The 14,057-nt window shown below is 63.1% G+C and overlaps 2 protein-coding genes across 3 annotated transcripts; one reads left to right on the forward strand and one right to left on the reverse strand.

Annotated features, from left to right (window-relative positions):
- Nucleotides 1–439: 439 nt before the first annotated feature.
- Nucleotides 440–7,150, reverse strand: Tst (thiosulfate sulfurtransferase). Its single transcript, XM_047548690.1, has 3 exons — nucleotides 6,622–7,150; nucleotides 5,500–6,115; nucleotides 440–871 (listed from the first exon to the last, which is right to left on the reverse strand). Exons 1-3 carry the CDS (start codon nucleotides 6,715–6,717, stop codon nucleotides 573–575), a joined length of 1,011 nt encoding a protein of 336 aa, XP_047404646.1. The 5' UTR covers nucleotides 6,718–7,150; the 3' UTR covers nucleotides 440–572.
- Nucleotides 6,752–13,744, forward strand: Mpst (mercaptopyruvate sulfurtransferase). Of its 2 annotated transcripts, none has more exons than XM_047548689.1 (3): nucleotides 6,752–6,993; nucleotides 10,324–10,945; nucleotides 13,166–13,744. In XM_047548689.1, exons 2-3 carry the CDS (start codon nucleotides 10,351–10,353, stop codon nucleotides 13,462–13,464), a joined length of 894 nt encoding a protein of 297 aa, XP_047404645.1. In that variant the 5' UTR covers nucleotides 6,752–6,993; nucleotides 10,324–10,350; the 3' UTR covers nucleotides 13,465–13,744. The 2 variants fall into 2 exon arrangements, with proteins under 2 accessions (XP_047404645.1, XP_047404644.1); XM_047548688.1 differs by having other exon boundaries at nucleotides 6,966–7,077.
- Nucleotides 13,745–14,057: the final 313 nt, after the last annotated feature.

The following is a 14,057-nucleotide window of genomic DNA, read 5'->3' on the forward strand; positions in this document are numbered from 1 at the left end:
CCCTCCTGTAGCCTCCTGAGCAAGGCCAGCCCCAGGCTTCTGCGAGGGCCCCGGCCATGTCCCCAGAGGGTCTGCTTCTGAGCCAGGCAGGGGCCCCAGGTGGGGGCTGCTTTCCTCTTGCTGCTGAGAGGCCCTGGAGCCATGAGCCACCGACACTCGCCGGGAAGGCTCCACACGAGGGGCTGGGCCCACAGCAGGAGTGGGGGACGCAGGCGGCCGGGCTCGCCTCCCTCTGGCCTCAGGTCGGTCCCCGCGCTCCAGGGCAGTCCACGTGAGGCGGGCGGTGGTGGCCACCTCTGTCATGACCGGATATGAAGTGGTGCCGCGGGGTGGCTCCCAGCTGGAGGTGGCTGAGGCGGCTTCTGGGTGGACTCCAGGGACAGGGATAGGGACAGGGATAGGGACAGGGCGCAGGGAGACGCGGGCAGACAGGCTTCTTGAGAAGGCAGTTTATTCGGTGGGTGGGGGAAGGGCGGGCTCTGCAGAGCACTCCTAACCACGTGCAGCCAGCCTCCTGGTCACGTAGGACCCACTGCACTGACCGGAGCCGCGGTGCCCGGAGCAGGGCCCGCTCAGGCCTTCCCACCCTGGCCCTGGGACACCCGCGTTTCCGGGGGTGCCCGGCGGAACCACTCGGACCAGGAGCCGTCGTAGACGGCCACGTCGGGCTTGCCGCAGAGGTAGGCAGCCAGGGCGATGTGGCAGGCGGTGACGCCCTTGCGGCACGTGGCAATGAGCGGCTGCGAGAGGTCCACCTTCTTGCCCTGGAACATGGCGCGCAGCTCCTCTGGGCTCTTCTCGAAGCCGTCCTCCGTCAGGAAGTCCATGAAGGGCATGTTGACCGAGCCGCGGATGTGGCCGGAACCCAGCCCTGGGTCGGGGCAGAGGACAGGGTGAGGGGAGGCCTGGGGGGAGGCGGGAGAGCTCCGCACGATTCACGCCCCTGGGAGCTGAACTTGTTGCCAGCCCTTCCTCCGCTCAAGGCCGGGCTGAGGACCCCGGCGCCCTCCCTGAGGCCGGGGTCACACCTGCCTGCGAGGACGGGAGGAGCCTCAGCTGGGCGGCCCAGCTACCTCTCCGCTAACCTCCACCGTGGGAGAGTGGCTTCCCCTCTCTGCACCTCAGCTTCCTCGTCTGTAAAATGGGCTCAGTGGGACAGACCTCGTCACCACACTGCTGAGAGGGACGCGAGACCCAGGACTGCCGACGCCTGTGCTGTTCCGGCTGCGAGGACAGCGGCCAGAGCCACAGCCGAGGCCCCTGGAGCCGCCAGTCCAGCGAGGAGACCCCCGTAAGCCACCAGGTGCACCGTCACCCCGGCTTAGAGAGCAACACCCCGAGGCCTGAACAACGTGGCCTGCCCAAGGCCTCGCAGAGGACAGACCAGGATCACAGCGGACCCTGGTTTTCCTGCTGGGCACACGGCTGTGAGAAGAGCGTGTGGCCTGGTGTCAGACCTGCGGGGACAGCCCGGCTCTGCCAGGTAGCAGCTGGGTCACCTTGAGCAAGTCCGTCACCTCTCTGGGCCTCGGTTTCCCCGTGGGTGAAATAGGAATGAGACTGCCCCCCCCCCCCGTGAGGAGTAAAGGCCACCAGGACAGCAGGGACCCTGGGGCTGCCCGCCCCTGCCTCAGGTGCTGTGGCTTCCTGCTGCCTTGCCACCTACGAGGACAGGGTCAGTGTGGGCCCTTCTGGCCTCCGCGAGGTGCGGACAGAAGCAGAAGGGCCCAGGCCGGCTCTGGTGCTTTCCACCCAGCAAGGCCCTTCTGCCCACACTGCCCTGGGACCAGCCTCAGCAGCTTAGCGAGGGCTGGGAAGGTGTCACGCCCCAGGCCTCGGCCCCGTCCCCAGCCTGCCTGGGACACCCCTCTCTTCTTCAAGCCCCCTGCCCCCTTCAGACATCGGGAACTGAGACTTTGCCTCCATCTCTTTGGCTCTACTTCCTCCCCAAATTCCCACGGCCCCATTAAACCTGGACCATGGGCAGGTTAGGGCCAGGGTGGCAGGAAAAGACCTGACTAGTGTGACCAGGCCACACCCTGGTGCCACGCAAGGCCCTGCCCTGCTGAGACCCCCCATCTCACAAGCACGTGGGGATGTCTACCTACGGCAGGGAGCCGGCTGTGCTCTGGCCCCTCCCCGCAGCTCCAGGTGATCCCCAAACTCCGCAGCACAAAAGGCCTGTGATTAGACAGGCGGCGTGTGAACCACAACCCGCGTCTTGTCGCCTCATCTTTTATTGCCTGGAGGCCACACCTGGAGCCGCTGTGTGCTGACCTGCCAGGGGGCAGCTGATCTGCCGGCGGGCTCGAGTGCACGGAGGCGCACGCTGGATGCTGTCCCCTCTCCCCCCGCCCCGAGGAAGGGGTGCCACTGCTCTTGTTCCACAAAGGACGCCTGAGAGAGGGTGCAGCCGGGGCTCCTGTGGACCTGGGGCTCGAGTCCAGGGCCGCAGGTCCCTCCTGCTCATCTGTGCCCCTGGGCTCAGGGCTGCCCAGGGAATTTCAATGAGCAGGAGCCAGCAGGCCGCGGGCCGAGCTGTGCCCGTTCAGGCAGAGCGCTGGAGGCCGGCCAACCGGAGGAAAGGTTCCTCTGCGGAGGCAGAGTCTCCTGCTGCCCTCCCCCAGGTCCAGCCATCTGCATCTGCAGCCCCGGCTGCCCCTCCCACAAGGGGCACGATGCTGTTCTTACAACCTCTGGCACCAGGCTCCCCAAAAATGTGTTCTATGGAGAAATTAATCTTCCTGGATCCTCATAAAGCCAGGAGATTATCCTTGCAACACTGATGGAGAGCTCAAGCTCAGAGAGGTGGGGTCACTTGCTCCAGGACACACAGTAAAGGAATGTGAAGCACAGTTCAATAGGTCAGGCTTTAAAGCTGTGTTCTCCGACTACCCCGAGCCTCCCTGGAAAAGGAGGCTGAGGCAGGGGAAGGCCAGCCGACCTCTCATGCTCCTCATCTGCTCAGAGGTCTAGGGATTTTTGTTCCAGTTTTGATCAAGGAGGTGTAAGTCCAGCTGGAGCTCTTACATTCTCAGGCTACTGGTAGGTGGGAATGTTCCAGGCCAGGAAAACCTGTTTGGCCCTTCCTGTCTTCCTTAAGACACCGCGATCCAGTGCAGGCGGCCCTGGCCCTGGAGGGGAGGGACTCAGGCGAGGAGCCCTCCGTCCTGTGGAATGCGACCTTTCCCCCCAGGCCTGGTGTTTGCTTAGGGCTCACCCCACCCACAGCAGTGGCCTTTGGAGACAGCCCTGCTTTGATGCTGCCGACCCAGGTCCAAGTCTGGGTCACTCTGCCCACCTGCCCAAACAGATCAAGTCCACCCAGCTTCTGCCCTCCCTCCTCCCTCTTCATCCTCCCCGCCGAGGGGGAGGTAAGGAGAGCAGCGTCCATAGACACTGGCCCACGCTCCCCGGAGCTCCTATAAGGTGGACGGTGTGCTCCTCTCAAGAAGAGCATTAGCAGGTGAGGGACGTGCCCAGAGCCACATAAGTGCACAGCTGGACATGAACGGTGCCTCCCTGCTCCCTTCCCGGAGGACCAAGGCGCGGCACTTAGGCTAAGGGCCTCATCTAGCCTGGAGTAGTCATCTGGTTTCTAAGTCCCTGTGTCCAGGTCCTCCTGGGGTCGCTCCCTCCAGGGACACTCAGGACAAAGCTGGCCCCCAACCTCCCTTTTATGTTGAACCCACTACTGAACCCATGGTGCCTCAGGTTGGGACCATGAACCTGGCAGAGCCTCATGTGCCTTTGTGTCCCCAGACATTCTGCATGGAGGTCAGCAAATCTTGAGAGAATGAGGGAGGGGAGCGTCCTGTCCCTGAGTCCTTCTTGGTGGCCCTGGGTGGTACAGCTTTCCTTGCCCTCGAATCCCTTGGCAGTCGCTGCTGCATTTAAATAAGCACCTACACGCCAGGTGGGCAGGGCTGACGGCACTTTGATCCTTCTATGAAGGGGACCTAGAGCCCAAGCAGTTAGACTGAGGTCAGAGGGCCAAGGAGCAGCCAGGCCGCAGTGACAATCACACTCCCTGGTGCTCCCACTCGGGAACCAGAGGGGCGGGAGGAGGGTCACAGAGGAGGGCACTTGAGAACTCGGGGCTCTCTGGAGGCATTTTCCCCTCTCTGCACCTCGGTTTCCTCATCTGTAAGATGGGAATGAGAGCGGGCCTTGGAGCAAGCTGGGAAACACTGGAGAACCAACCATCTCTCCTCCCCCAGGGCAGCCTAAGTCCCAAGAGGAGAAGGATCTGGAACCAAGGCCAGTGGGCTGCAAGCATTCGGTGACCAGAGTCCCTGGAAGATGCCCAATGAACCAGAATCTTCTCCAGAGCTCCAGAGAGCAAGCCAGGCAAGACAAGGAGGAGCCCGGGAGAGCGGAGCTGGGAAGGCAGAGACCCCTGCTCTGTGGCCCTGCCCTTGTCTCTGTGTGCCTCTGTCCCCCCTCTGCCTGATGAGGTGACTTCTCAGTCCCTCCAGCTCTGTGACCGTGGACAGCTTCCCTGCATTCTCTCCCTCAGAGGCGCACAAAGGAAGCGACATGTTCCACACATTAGGCAAAACGTTGCTGCAGAGTTAGCTCCTGCGGGGCGGGTCTCTGGCTGAGGAGAGAGCCACCAGGAGGTGCGGGCTGGTAAGGTCCACCCCTGGGAAAGGCAAGACCTAAGTTCCCTCTCGTTAGGAGCTTGGAGAATTCAGCATGTCGTCTCCAGAGGTGGTTCCTGCCCCAAGCGATGCAGACTCCTTCTGGCCACCACTTCCACAGGAGGGGACTCAAGAGCCACCTCTCTGGGGATATCTGGGGACTCCTTTCTAGCCCTGGGTGGGACAGATGGAGTGCATTGGGTTTAGAGCTCTGGTTCAAAACAAGGCCGTGCTGGATTCAAATTCTGGCTCATCCACTTAACTGAGCACATTTCTTCACATTCTGGCAACCCCCCTCCCCCTTTAAAATAGGGGAACCACAACTTGCTGGATGGGACAGTACAGTGACTACGTCTAGCCTGGCAGCTCCCCAGCTCCACAGACAGGCTGCAGCTGCTAAGAAAGGTTATCAACCGAGCTGTCCTGCAACCCCAGCCAAGGGACCAGGAAAGCTGGGTGGGGGAAGGGGGTCGGGAAAGAACACTGCAGATGGCTGGAAGCGTTTCTGAGGGACCAGACAAGCCGCGCGTGTCCTTAGGAGGCTCCCGTATAAATGCTGGCTCATGGGCATTACGCCCTTTGTACACTCCAGTGCATGTGGGGGTGCCTGGAAGTGGACATGGGTGGACGTGTCACCAGCCACCTTTGGTTTTGCTGGGTCACTATCAAGACACATACATAGGTTTTCATGCATCTGAGCTGAAAAGTGGTTAGGGTTAGGTGTACCCTCCCATTTCACAGACAGAAAGACTGAGACCTGCATGAGGGCCTGAGGGCAAAGCTGGAGAGGGTCCCAGTCACCCCTGCTCACATCCTCCTATTGGGCATTACCCCCAGAGACCACCGGGACACTTACCTACTGCATCTGGCTCTGGTTCAGTGCCAGAGTACCGCCCTTGGGACCGTGAATCCACCAGCTGGAACCTTCGAGATTCCAGGTTCTCCAGTACCTGCTCATAGGTCTTGAGCAGAGAGCGGTCCAGTGTGGCTTTGAATGTGGCTGGCTCTGGGCGTGTGGGCTCAGATGTCACCGGGTGGCCTTCCTTCAGCCAGTTCCGGAAGCCACCATTGAGCACCGACACAGTGCGGTGGCCAAACACACGGAACATCCACCAGACTCTGGGAGCATAAAAGCTGCCCAGGTTGTCGCCATCATATACCACCACGTGCGTGTCGTTGCTGATGCCCAGGCGGCCTACATAGTCACCGAAGTGCGCCTCACTGGGCAGCATCATCTCGTAGGGCGAAGCCGTGTCCCGGCACTCCTCTATATCAAAGAAGGAGGCACCAGGCACGTGGCGCTCCTGGTACTCCTTACGGGCCTCACGCGTGCCCGGTGAGTACCAGGATGCGTCCAGCACCCGCAGGCCGGGTCCCAGCTTGCCAGACCGGACGGACTCCGCCAGCCACTTGGTGGAGACCAGCGCCCGGTAGAGCACCTGTTGAACCATGGTGTCAGCCCTGCGAGTCACCTGGCGCAGAGGGAATCAGGAAAGAGACAAGCCTGAGCGGACAGGGGCGGGGCGTGGGAGGAGGCACCCCTTCTCGGCTGCTCTCCAGGACCGCGAGAGGCCGGCGCGCAGTGGTGGGCGGAAGCCTCCCCGACGCCCGGCCCGCTCCCCGCGGCCCGCGGAGCGGGGCGGGGCAAGAGTTTCCTGGAGCCAAGGGTGCTGGACCGGCCGGGTGTCTGCCCAGCAAACTGCAGCACTCGCTTTGGGGACCCCGCCAGGAAGGAGTTGTGCTAACTGCCCGAGATGGGGGAAGCCGGTCCTTGGGCTTGGAATCGCTTTCCCGGGAGGGCAGGGGTGGGTGCCCTGGAGAAGCGCCCGCGAGCCCCCGGTGCGCCAGCCTGCGCCCTCGCCAGCCCTCCCGCTTCCAGGTGCCCACTGTCCTTGCTGGGTCAGGGGGTCCCGGGCACCCCGCCCCGCTCTCGCCACCGGGCCCCTCCCCTGGGCCGCAGGTGGCCGGGCCCACTCACTCGCCCCGGCCGCCGCGCTGGCGCTCGCCCCTGCCCGCTGGCGAAGCTGGCGCCTTCCAACCCTGGGCCCGCAGCTCCCCCGGCGGCCCGCACCATCGCGCCACCGCCAGAGGGGGGACCTGCGCCGCCCACAGCCGCTCCGCGCCGCCCCCGCGCGGTACGCCCGACCCCGGACGACCCCGGGCTTCGGGCGCCCCTGACATCCCGGGGGGCTGCCCCGGGCGCCGGGCGGCCAGGGGGCGCAAGGTATGCGGCCTCGCGGCGCAGGCGTCCCCCCCGCGGGCCGGGCGGGTGGAAGGCGCGAGCAGTGGCGGCTCCGAGTGGCCAGGGCGGTGGGCTGTGCCCGAGTCTCCTCCCTTTGGCCCGTCGCAGGTTGGTGGCGGAAGGAGGGGACCGCTGAGGGCGCGGGGAGGGGGCGCCATGGCGGAGTCCGGGAGCCGGGAGCCCGAGACCCGGGTAACTGCTGCCTGCGCGTCGCGACCGCCTGTCCGTAGCGGGAGGGCGCTCTTCGGGGTGCGCGGCGCCGGACTTCCCTGCGCGGCCCAAGCGGCGGACCGGGCGCCGTCTGGGAGCGAAGGGTGGCCAGGGCGCACCTAATTCGCCCTAGGGGGTCTGTCCCGCGCTGCTTGGGACCGCCTGCAGGGTGGGGTCGGGGCGGAGTGGTGGGTGGAAAGTCGCGCATGGGGTTGGTGTGACCCGGTGCCACCTGGGGGTCGGAGGGTGGGAGCAGGACCAATTAAGCCATTGAGAGGCCAGGGAGAGACCCGCTGACCCAGAGGCCCCCGGAAGAGAAGTGGCGGAGATGAAATGAAAGTAACAGCGGCGTTAGTGCCTACAACAGTCCTGCCCCGGCCGCCGAAACTTCTCCAACCCGGAGGCAGAGGCAGGCCCGCCGGAGCTGAGGTGGACCCAGGCTCAGAGCTGAAGCCTCCGCCGGGGGAGCTGTCTTGTGCTTTTAAAAATGTTACATTTGTTTTCATTGTGGCCTACTTAATTCTAAGTTTATAAAAGTTAATTTTTAACAATGGTTGTTAAATAACCAGTTGGCAAAATCCCTGAAATTTCACCTGGGCTCTTGCAAACTGGTAGGAGACCAATGCTATAGGCTGTTCCATAACCCCCCCCCCCCGTGTTTTTCTCAGGGCCCCCTCCCCCCTTTTTTAAAAATTTATTTTTGTCCCGACAAAATTTCTCATAGCTTCTTGCAAAAATTCAAACTTTGATAAGCATTAACCAGGGAATCCTCTCAGCCCTGGGCTTAATGGTGGTGAAGGAGGTGCCAGGAGTGGCAGATCAGAGGACCCTGGGGTGTCTGAGCCCCTAGATGGGACGGAGCTCATCCTTGACCTAGTGTAGTTGTCTGCCTCCCTCAGATGGCCCAGGGGCTACTCTGTATGTCCTGGAGGGTCTTCAAGCCCCCAGGCCCCCCTACAGTGATCCTTCCTGATCTGTCCTTCAGAGACACCCACAACCTGCCCTTTCAGACCCTTCCCCATGGCCCACAATCCTTTGTGAGAACTGCCTGCCAATCAAGCAGGGAGTAAGGCAGGATGACAGACCTCTGAAGTCCCCACCCAATCCTGAAATTCTTTTGTTAGGGGGGGTGGGATTTATTTATTTTTGGTACCAGGGCACTTTACCACTTAGCTACAACCCCAGTCCTTTTTATTTTTTATTTTGACACAGTGTCTCCCTAGGTTGCTGAGGGTCTCACAAAGGTGCTGAGACTGGCCTCCATCCTTGGCCTCCTGAGTGGCTGGGATCACAGGCATGCACCATCGCACCAGGCCAAGTTCTAAAATTCTAAGATTCTAAATTTGCTGCCATGGGTTGAGGTTCAAGGACCACCTCTCAGAGAAAACCAAAAGAAATAATGGAATTTCATTAGGCAGTTTTTAATGATTATCAACTCCACGATGTGTGGTGCGTCACGGTGGCCCAGAGACCCCGACATGGCCACCATCACACAGCATTTAAGCAGCAGAGTGGTCCTTGCGCTGACTTTGGGGGGCTCTCTGACTCCCAGACCATGGTCCTTTCCACTCTGAATCTTTGGGGAGAAAAAAAAGCAAGGGTCCCCAAGAATGGTATGGTTACAGGAGCTTATATGGTTCACAAGTGACACCAGCAGCACCCCGGCATTATGTAACTGTGGTGTGTCCCGTGGCTGCTGGGGTCGCCCCTTAGCCAAAGCCCCTGGGCAGCCTCCTTATCCCAAAGGTCAAGCTGAAGACCCTGGGCCCCTGAAAAGGTCAGATTCGTCTAGACTGCCTCCTCCAGGAAGCCCCCCACTGGCTGAGGGGGCAGGCCTGTTCACACTGAGCGCCAGGTTTCCTCAGCTGCTGGAGAAGGCCACAGCCTGTCTCTCCCCTAGGGCCTGGCAAAGTCACGAGGTCCTCGGTGTCCAGCATAGGGCCTGACCCTGTGGCTGAAGTTGGATCCTTGCAGCCCACTGTGCTGAGACTGAGGTGGGGGAGGCACTGAGCAGTCAGTGGACTCTGGTCACCATGACACCTGGGGCAGGGGAAGAAGGCCAGGCTCAGGAGTTAGATTCTGGCTTCAGATCCTGAGACTGCCCCGGTCGGCTCTGTGACCAAGAGCAGGGCACCGTGGACTCAGTCATCTCACAGACCTTCTAGTACCCGCCACTGAGCCTGTGGCCCTAGCATGTGGCCTGGCCCACAGGGACTTTCCACAAGTACTGTTCTCTACCCACTGCTTCAGGACCCTGAGAGGACCAGCTGGTGTGGGTGTGAGTGCTGTGCCCTCCATGGCGGGTCCAGCTGAGGGGTCCGCGGGCCCCACCACCTCCTGATAGGGCCCTGCCTCTGCCTGGCAGAAGGGACCCTTTTCTGCAATCTGCACAGAGACCCCTTATGGAGCAGGGCACCAGCTTTAAGTGGACTTAAAGCACTTGGGGAGTCTGCCCTGGAAGGCTGTGGACTGACGTGTCCCTGGGCGGGTGAGCTGACTCCCTCACAGCCCCATCCTGCAGAGGACCTGCCACTGTGGGTGCTGCTGAAAGAAAGGCTGGGGGAACAGGCGGGGCTGCAAGCCTGGCTTCCTGAGCAGTCCGGCTGGTGCCAGGTCCCCAAAGTGGAACCTGTTGCCACCTGGCCAACTTAGTGCACTTCTGTGAGCCTGTGTCCCCTTCTGTGAAATAGTGACAATACCAAACCTCTTAAGGTCACTTGATCCACAAGCATTGGCAGAGCGCTGTGTCCAGTGTCTGGTATAGTGAGGAGCAGTGGTCCCGGGCCGGGAGTGGGCCGGCTCCTGTTCCTCTCGGGCGTCTTATAGGAACACCTGGTGACCCAGTGACGGCCTTCCGGCAGGGCTTGGTTGGTGAGAAAAGAAGCAGAGCCGCCTCTAAGGGAGGGACAGAGACTTTGGCCTTGATTGCTTTTAGGTGTCAGAGGGCCTTCCCGCCCCTGCCTCGCCCGCTAAGGGCATGCCCAGCCAGTAGCAGTGAGGGGCCTGCCTGACCCTGTCCTGGCTTCCTGGTCACTGGGTCATTTGGAGCTGTGTACATATCCAAGGCCCCGAAGAGGGAGGCCCAGGTGACCAGTCTGCTTGGGTTCCCAGTGGCATCTGCATTCCTGGACTCTGCCCGGATTGGGCGCCACACCCCCGCCCACCGGCCCCAGCCCCTGCCTCTCCCGCCCTTCCCTCCCTGCCCTCCTGACACTTTCCCTATCGCAGGCCTGCAGCCCCGGTGTCGCCGCCAACATGGCCCCTCCGCAGCTCTTCCGCGCGCTGGTGTCGGCGCAATGGGTGGCCGAGGCGCTGCGGGCCCCCCGGGCCGGGCAGCCCTTGCAGCTGCTCGACGCCTCCTGGTACCTGCCCAAGCTGGGCCGCGATGCGCGCCGCGAGTTCGAGGAGCGCCACATCCCCGGCGCCGCCTTCTTTGACATCGACCAGTGCAGCGACCGCACGTCGCCCTACGACCACATGCTGCCCAGCGCCGCGCACTTCGCCGAGTACGCGGGCAGCCTGGGCGTGGGCGCCGCCACTCACGTCGTGGTCTACGACGCCAGCGACCAGGGCCTCTACTCGGCGCCCCGCGTCTGGTGGATGTTCCGCGCCTTCGGCCACCGCACCGTGTCACTGCTGGACGGCGGCCTCCGAAACTGGCTGCGCCAGAGCCTCCCGCTCAGCTCGGGCAAGAGCCGCCCGGCGCCCGCCGAGTTCCGCGCCCAGCTGGACCCCGCCTTCATCAAGACCTACGAGGACATCAAGGAGAACCTGGAGTCCCGGCGCTTCCAGGTGGTGGACGCCCGCGCCGCCGGCCGCTTCCGGGGCACGGAGCCTGAGCCCCGAGACGGTAACAAGCCAGGGCCCGGCGGGAGGTGTCCTGGGGCTGGGGCGGGGCTGGCCTGTGGGCTGCACCTTAGAGCAGAGCGCGCCTCGCTCTCTCAGCCTCACTGTCCCCTCCTGGGCTTTGGGCAGTGACCACCCAGGCACCTCGGGGGGAACCCAGGGTGCCACATATAAACGTGAGAACCCCCAAAGCTCCCACGCCAATACTGCGTGGGGGGCAGCGCCCAGTTTGGGAAAGAAACCAAGGGAGGGATCCCAGGTCCTACTCACAGCCCCTGTGTCGGTGGAGTGGAGGAGCAAGTCTGGGTGCGGCAGGAAGGAGGGGCTCAGAGGGGCTGTGCGGGGAGGAGGGCCAGGGAGAGGACACCAGATGGTGGCTTCCGCTGGGTTTTCCTAGGGGCCATTTTTGAATGACAGTTTCACGTGGTTCACCTGCCAAGGGTACCACCTGGAGCCTGGGCATCCCCAACCCAGCCCCAGGTGGGTAGGGCAACTACTGCACCAGCCCTGGATTGAGAGCCCCACCTCAGGTTGCCCTGGCGGTGTGACACCTGCCAGGTCACCCAACCTCTCTGAACCCCGGTCTGGCAAGAGCGGGCGCGCAAGCACTCTGCTCTGACTTGCACACGCAGGTGAGCCGCGTCCCAGAGGTGGGAACTGACGGGACTCGTGTACTTCTGTGGCTGTGGCTTTCCCAGAGGCGATTAGCATGTCCCTCATCCCACCTGCCCACCCCTGAGGGCAGCGGATGGCGCGCACCTGGTGGGTTTGTTAGCCGCTGAGCCGAGCTGACAGGCGCGAGGCGGCTCCTGCCCACATCAGCGGGGAACGTCGCTGCCCTGGCCATCCCCAGTGCCAGGTTTGCCCGCAGTCTGCACGTCGGCCCAGCAGGGAGGGTGGTCTTTGCTTGGTGGCGCACCAGGCGGGGAGTCCCGACTCCAGTGTCGCCACCCTGACGTGAGAGCCTGCTCTCCGCCCTGCTCTGAACGGGGCTCTGTGCGATGCTCCCGCCTGACCCCCATTCTGCCTCTGTTAAGTGGGGAGGCAGGGACCCACCAGGGATGGAGACGGCGGTGGGTCTGCAGCATCCCCTCGGTTGTCACCTGGGTTGTGCACCTGCTGACACAGAAGCCACCCTTGAGCTTCGCCCTGGGGCCTGAACACCCCCATGGGAGTCACTGGCCTGTGGGTTGCTTTGGCTGTGCACCCTCCTCGCTGGAGGCAGGACTATAGTGACCCCTGACGGGGCGTCGAAGCAAGAGCTGGGCTGGGAGCCCTGGGTTTCACACACCGGATGAAGTGCGGGTTCCTAAATGAACGGTTCTCTGGCCTTCCATCCTCTGCTTCCTGCTCCCAAGTGACCTCCTTAGAATGAAGTCTGACTTCCCCTGGAGGCCGGCTAGAGCCCTGAAGTGGCACCCCAGGCCCAGGAGGACATTCCAAGCCCCGCCTCCCCTTGGGCCTCTGCTCCTGGCTCTCAATCAGCGCCCCCCATCAGGAGCCTCCGCCGCTCCAGGCCCTGTCCCCCCACCGCCGCTGTCCCCTGGACTCCCTCTGCCTGGGAGCTGCGGCCCCACCACCCGACCCCATTCCTGGCTGAATCCTGCTCCCCTCAGGAGCTCCCAGCCTCCCTCAGGCAGAGTGGCCGCGCTCAGTAGCGCCAGCTCTGGATGGCGCGGGCCTCACCCCTCTCTGCCGTGACCAGCCAGGCAAGTGAGACTTTGCGCCTCGTTCTCCTCATTAACAAGAGGGGAGGTGACAGTGTGTCCGTGGAGTGTGGCGGGATTGAGGCGATAGTGCCGCCAAGGGCGCCCGAGCCAGCCTCCAGCAGCGTCAGCCCGGTGCACCCCTGCGCCACCCCAGGGCCCTTTCCTAGCGCCCAGCTGCCCAGCAGTCGCCTGTCCGCCCCGCCAGAGCAGACTCCTTGGCTCCCCGTGCTGCGGGTTCTGGCTGGACGGAGGCCGTGCCGACGGCTCTGTCGCTCCCAGGGGCACGTCAGAAAACCTGGGGCCCACTGCGGCCCTGGGGCACCTGCAGTTTGCTAGGTGAGTTTAACCTCAGTGTCGCCGTCGGCAAAATGGAACTGCCTCTCCAGTGCCCGGGCTTCGCGGCTGAGGACTCAGTGAGGCGAGCGTGAGGGGGCCTGGCACCCCGCGTGCTCCGAGCTCTCGGTGTGCCCGCAGGCACACGGCGCGCCACTCACGCCCTTCACTCTCTGCCGCAGGCATCGAGCCCGGCCACATCCCTGGCACCGTGAACATCCCCTTCACAGAGTTCTTGACCCAAGAGGGCACGGAGAAGAGCCCCGAGGAGATCAGCCGCCTGTTCCAGGAGAAAAAGGTGGACCTGTCCCAACCCCTGGTGGCCACGTGTGGCTCTGGCGTCACGGCCTGCCATGTGGCCCTGGGCGCCTACCTGTGTGGCAAGCCCGACGTGCCCATCTACGACGGCTCCTGGGTGGAGTGGTACATGCGGGCCCAGCCAGAGGAAGTCATCTCCGAGGGCCGGGGGAAGACCCACTGAGGCCGGGCAGGACGGACACAGGCCAGCTCAGGTGACACCTGACCACCAGCAGCGCCCAGCCTGCTTTGCCCGAAAGTGTTTCCTCATGGAACTCCGGTGGTGTTCAGGGTGCCACCGGAGACCAGGAATGCCAGGGATCCGTGGGCACCCAGTGGAGGTGGGTGTGAAGGCGGCGGGCACTGGGGGAGGGGCCGGAAGGCGGAGCTGGCCGCCTGGTGCCAAGCGGGCCCCGCCTCCCTTCTGGTTTACTATTGAGGAAATAAAACAGCCACGCCTTGTCGCCGTGCGGCTGCCTGGGTGCCGGGGTTCCCGCATGCTCAGCAGAGGCTGCTCTGCGGGCCCCAGCGTCTCGGGGTCCTGTCCTGCCGTGCTCAGCTCTGGCACTCAGAGCCCTCCATTCCCGTGACCAGGGTGCTCCCAAGCACACAGTCCTCCCGCCCATGCTCCTGGGGGTCTCTTGCTGACTTTGGGACTATTTAAGGTGAATTTTGCTGTGACTTGTCTGGGGTCCCACCCAACGCGCCCTATACTCAGGTATACAATGCATCTGATTTCAGTAGAGACATGGTCCACAGCTCAGTGGGATGTTCCAA

This window comes from Sciurus carolinensis, chromosome 4 (assembly GCF_902686445.1).
Source record: "Sciurus carolinensis chromosome 4, mSciCar1.2, whole genome shotgun sequence".
In the NCBI taxonomy this organism is placed as follows: domain Eukaryota; kingdom Metazoa; phylum Chordata; class Mammalia; order Rodentia; family Sciuridae; genus Sciurus; species Sciurus carolinensis.

Excerpts from the sequence above, each read along its gene's own strand:
- Mpst (XM_047548688.1), top strand. The coding sequence starts at position 7,042 with ATGGCGGAGTCCGGGAGCCGGGAGCCCGAGACCCGG. Across the intron at positions 7,078-10,323 it reads GCCGGGAGCCCGAGACCCGG|GCCTGCAGCCCCGGTGTCGC; the intron begins GTAACTGCTGCC and ends TCCCTATCGCAG. Across the intron at positions 10,946-13,165 it reads GGAGCCTGAGCCCCGAGACG|GCATCGAGCCCGGCCACATC; the intron begins GTAACAAGCCAG and ends TCTCTGCCGCAG.
- Tst (XM_047548690.1), bottom strand. The coding sequence starts at position 6,717 with ATGGTGCGGGCCGCCGGGGGAGCTGCGGGCCCAGGGTTGGAAGGCGCC. Across the intron at positions 6,116-6,621 it reads CAGCGCGGCGGCCGGGGCGA|GTGACTCGCAGGGCTGACAC; the intron begins GTGAGTGGGCCC and ends CCTCTGCGCCAG. Across the intron at positions 872-5,499 it reads ACCAGAGCCAGATGCAGTAG|GGCTGGGTTCCGGCCACATC; the intron begins GTAAGTGTCCCG and ends GCCCCGACCCAG.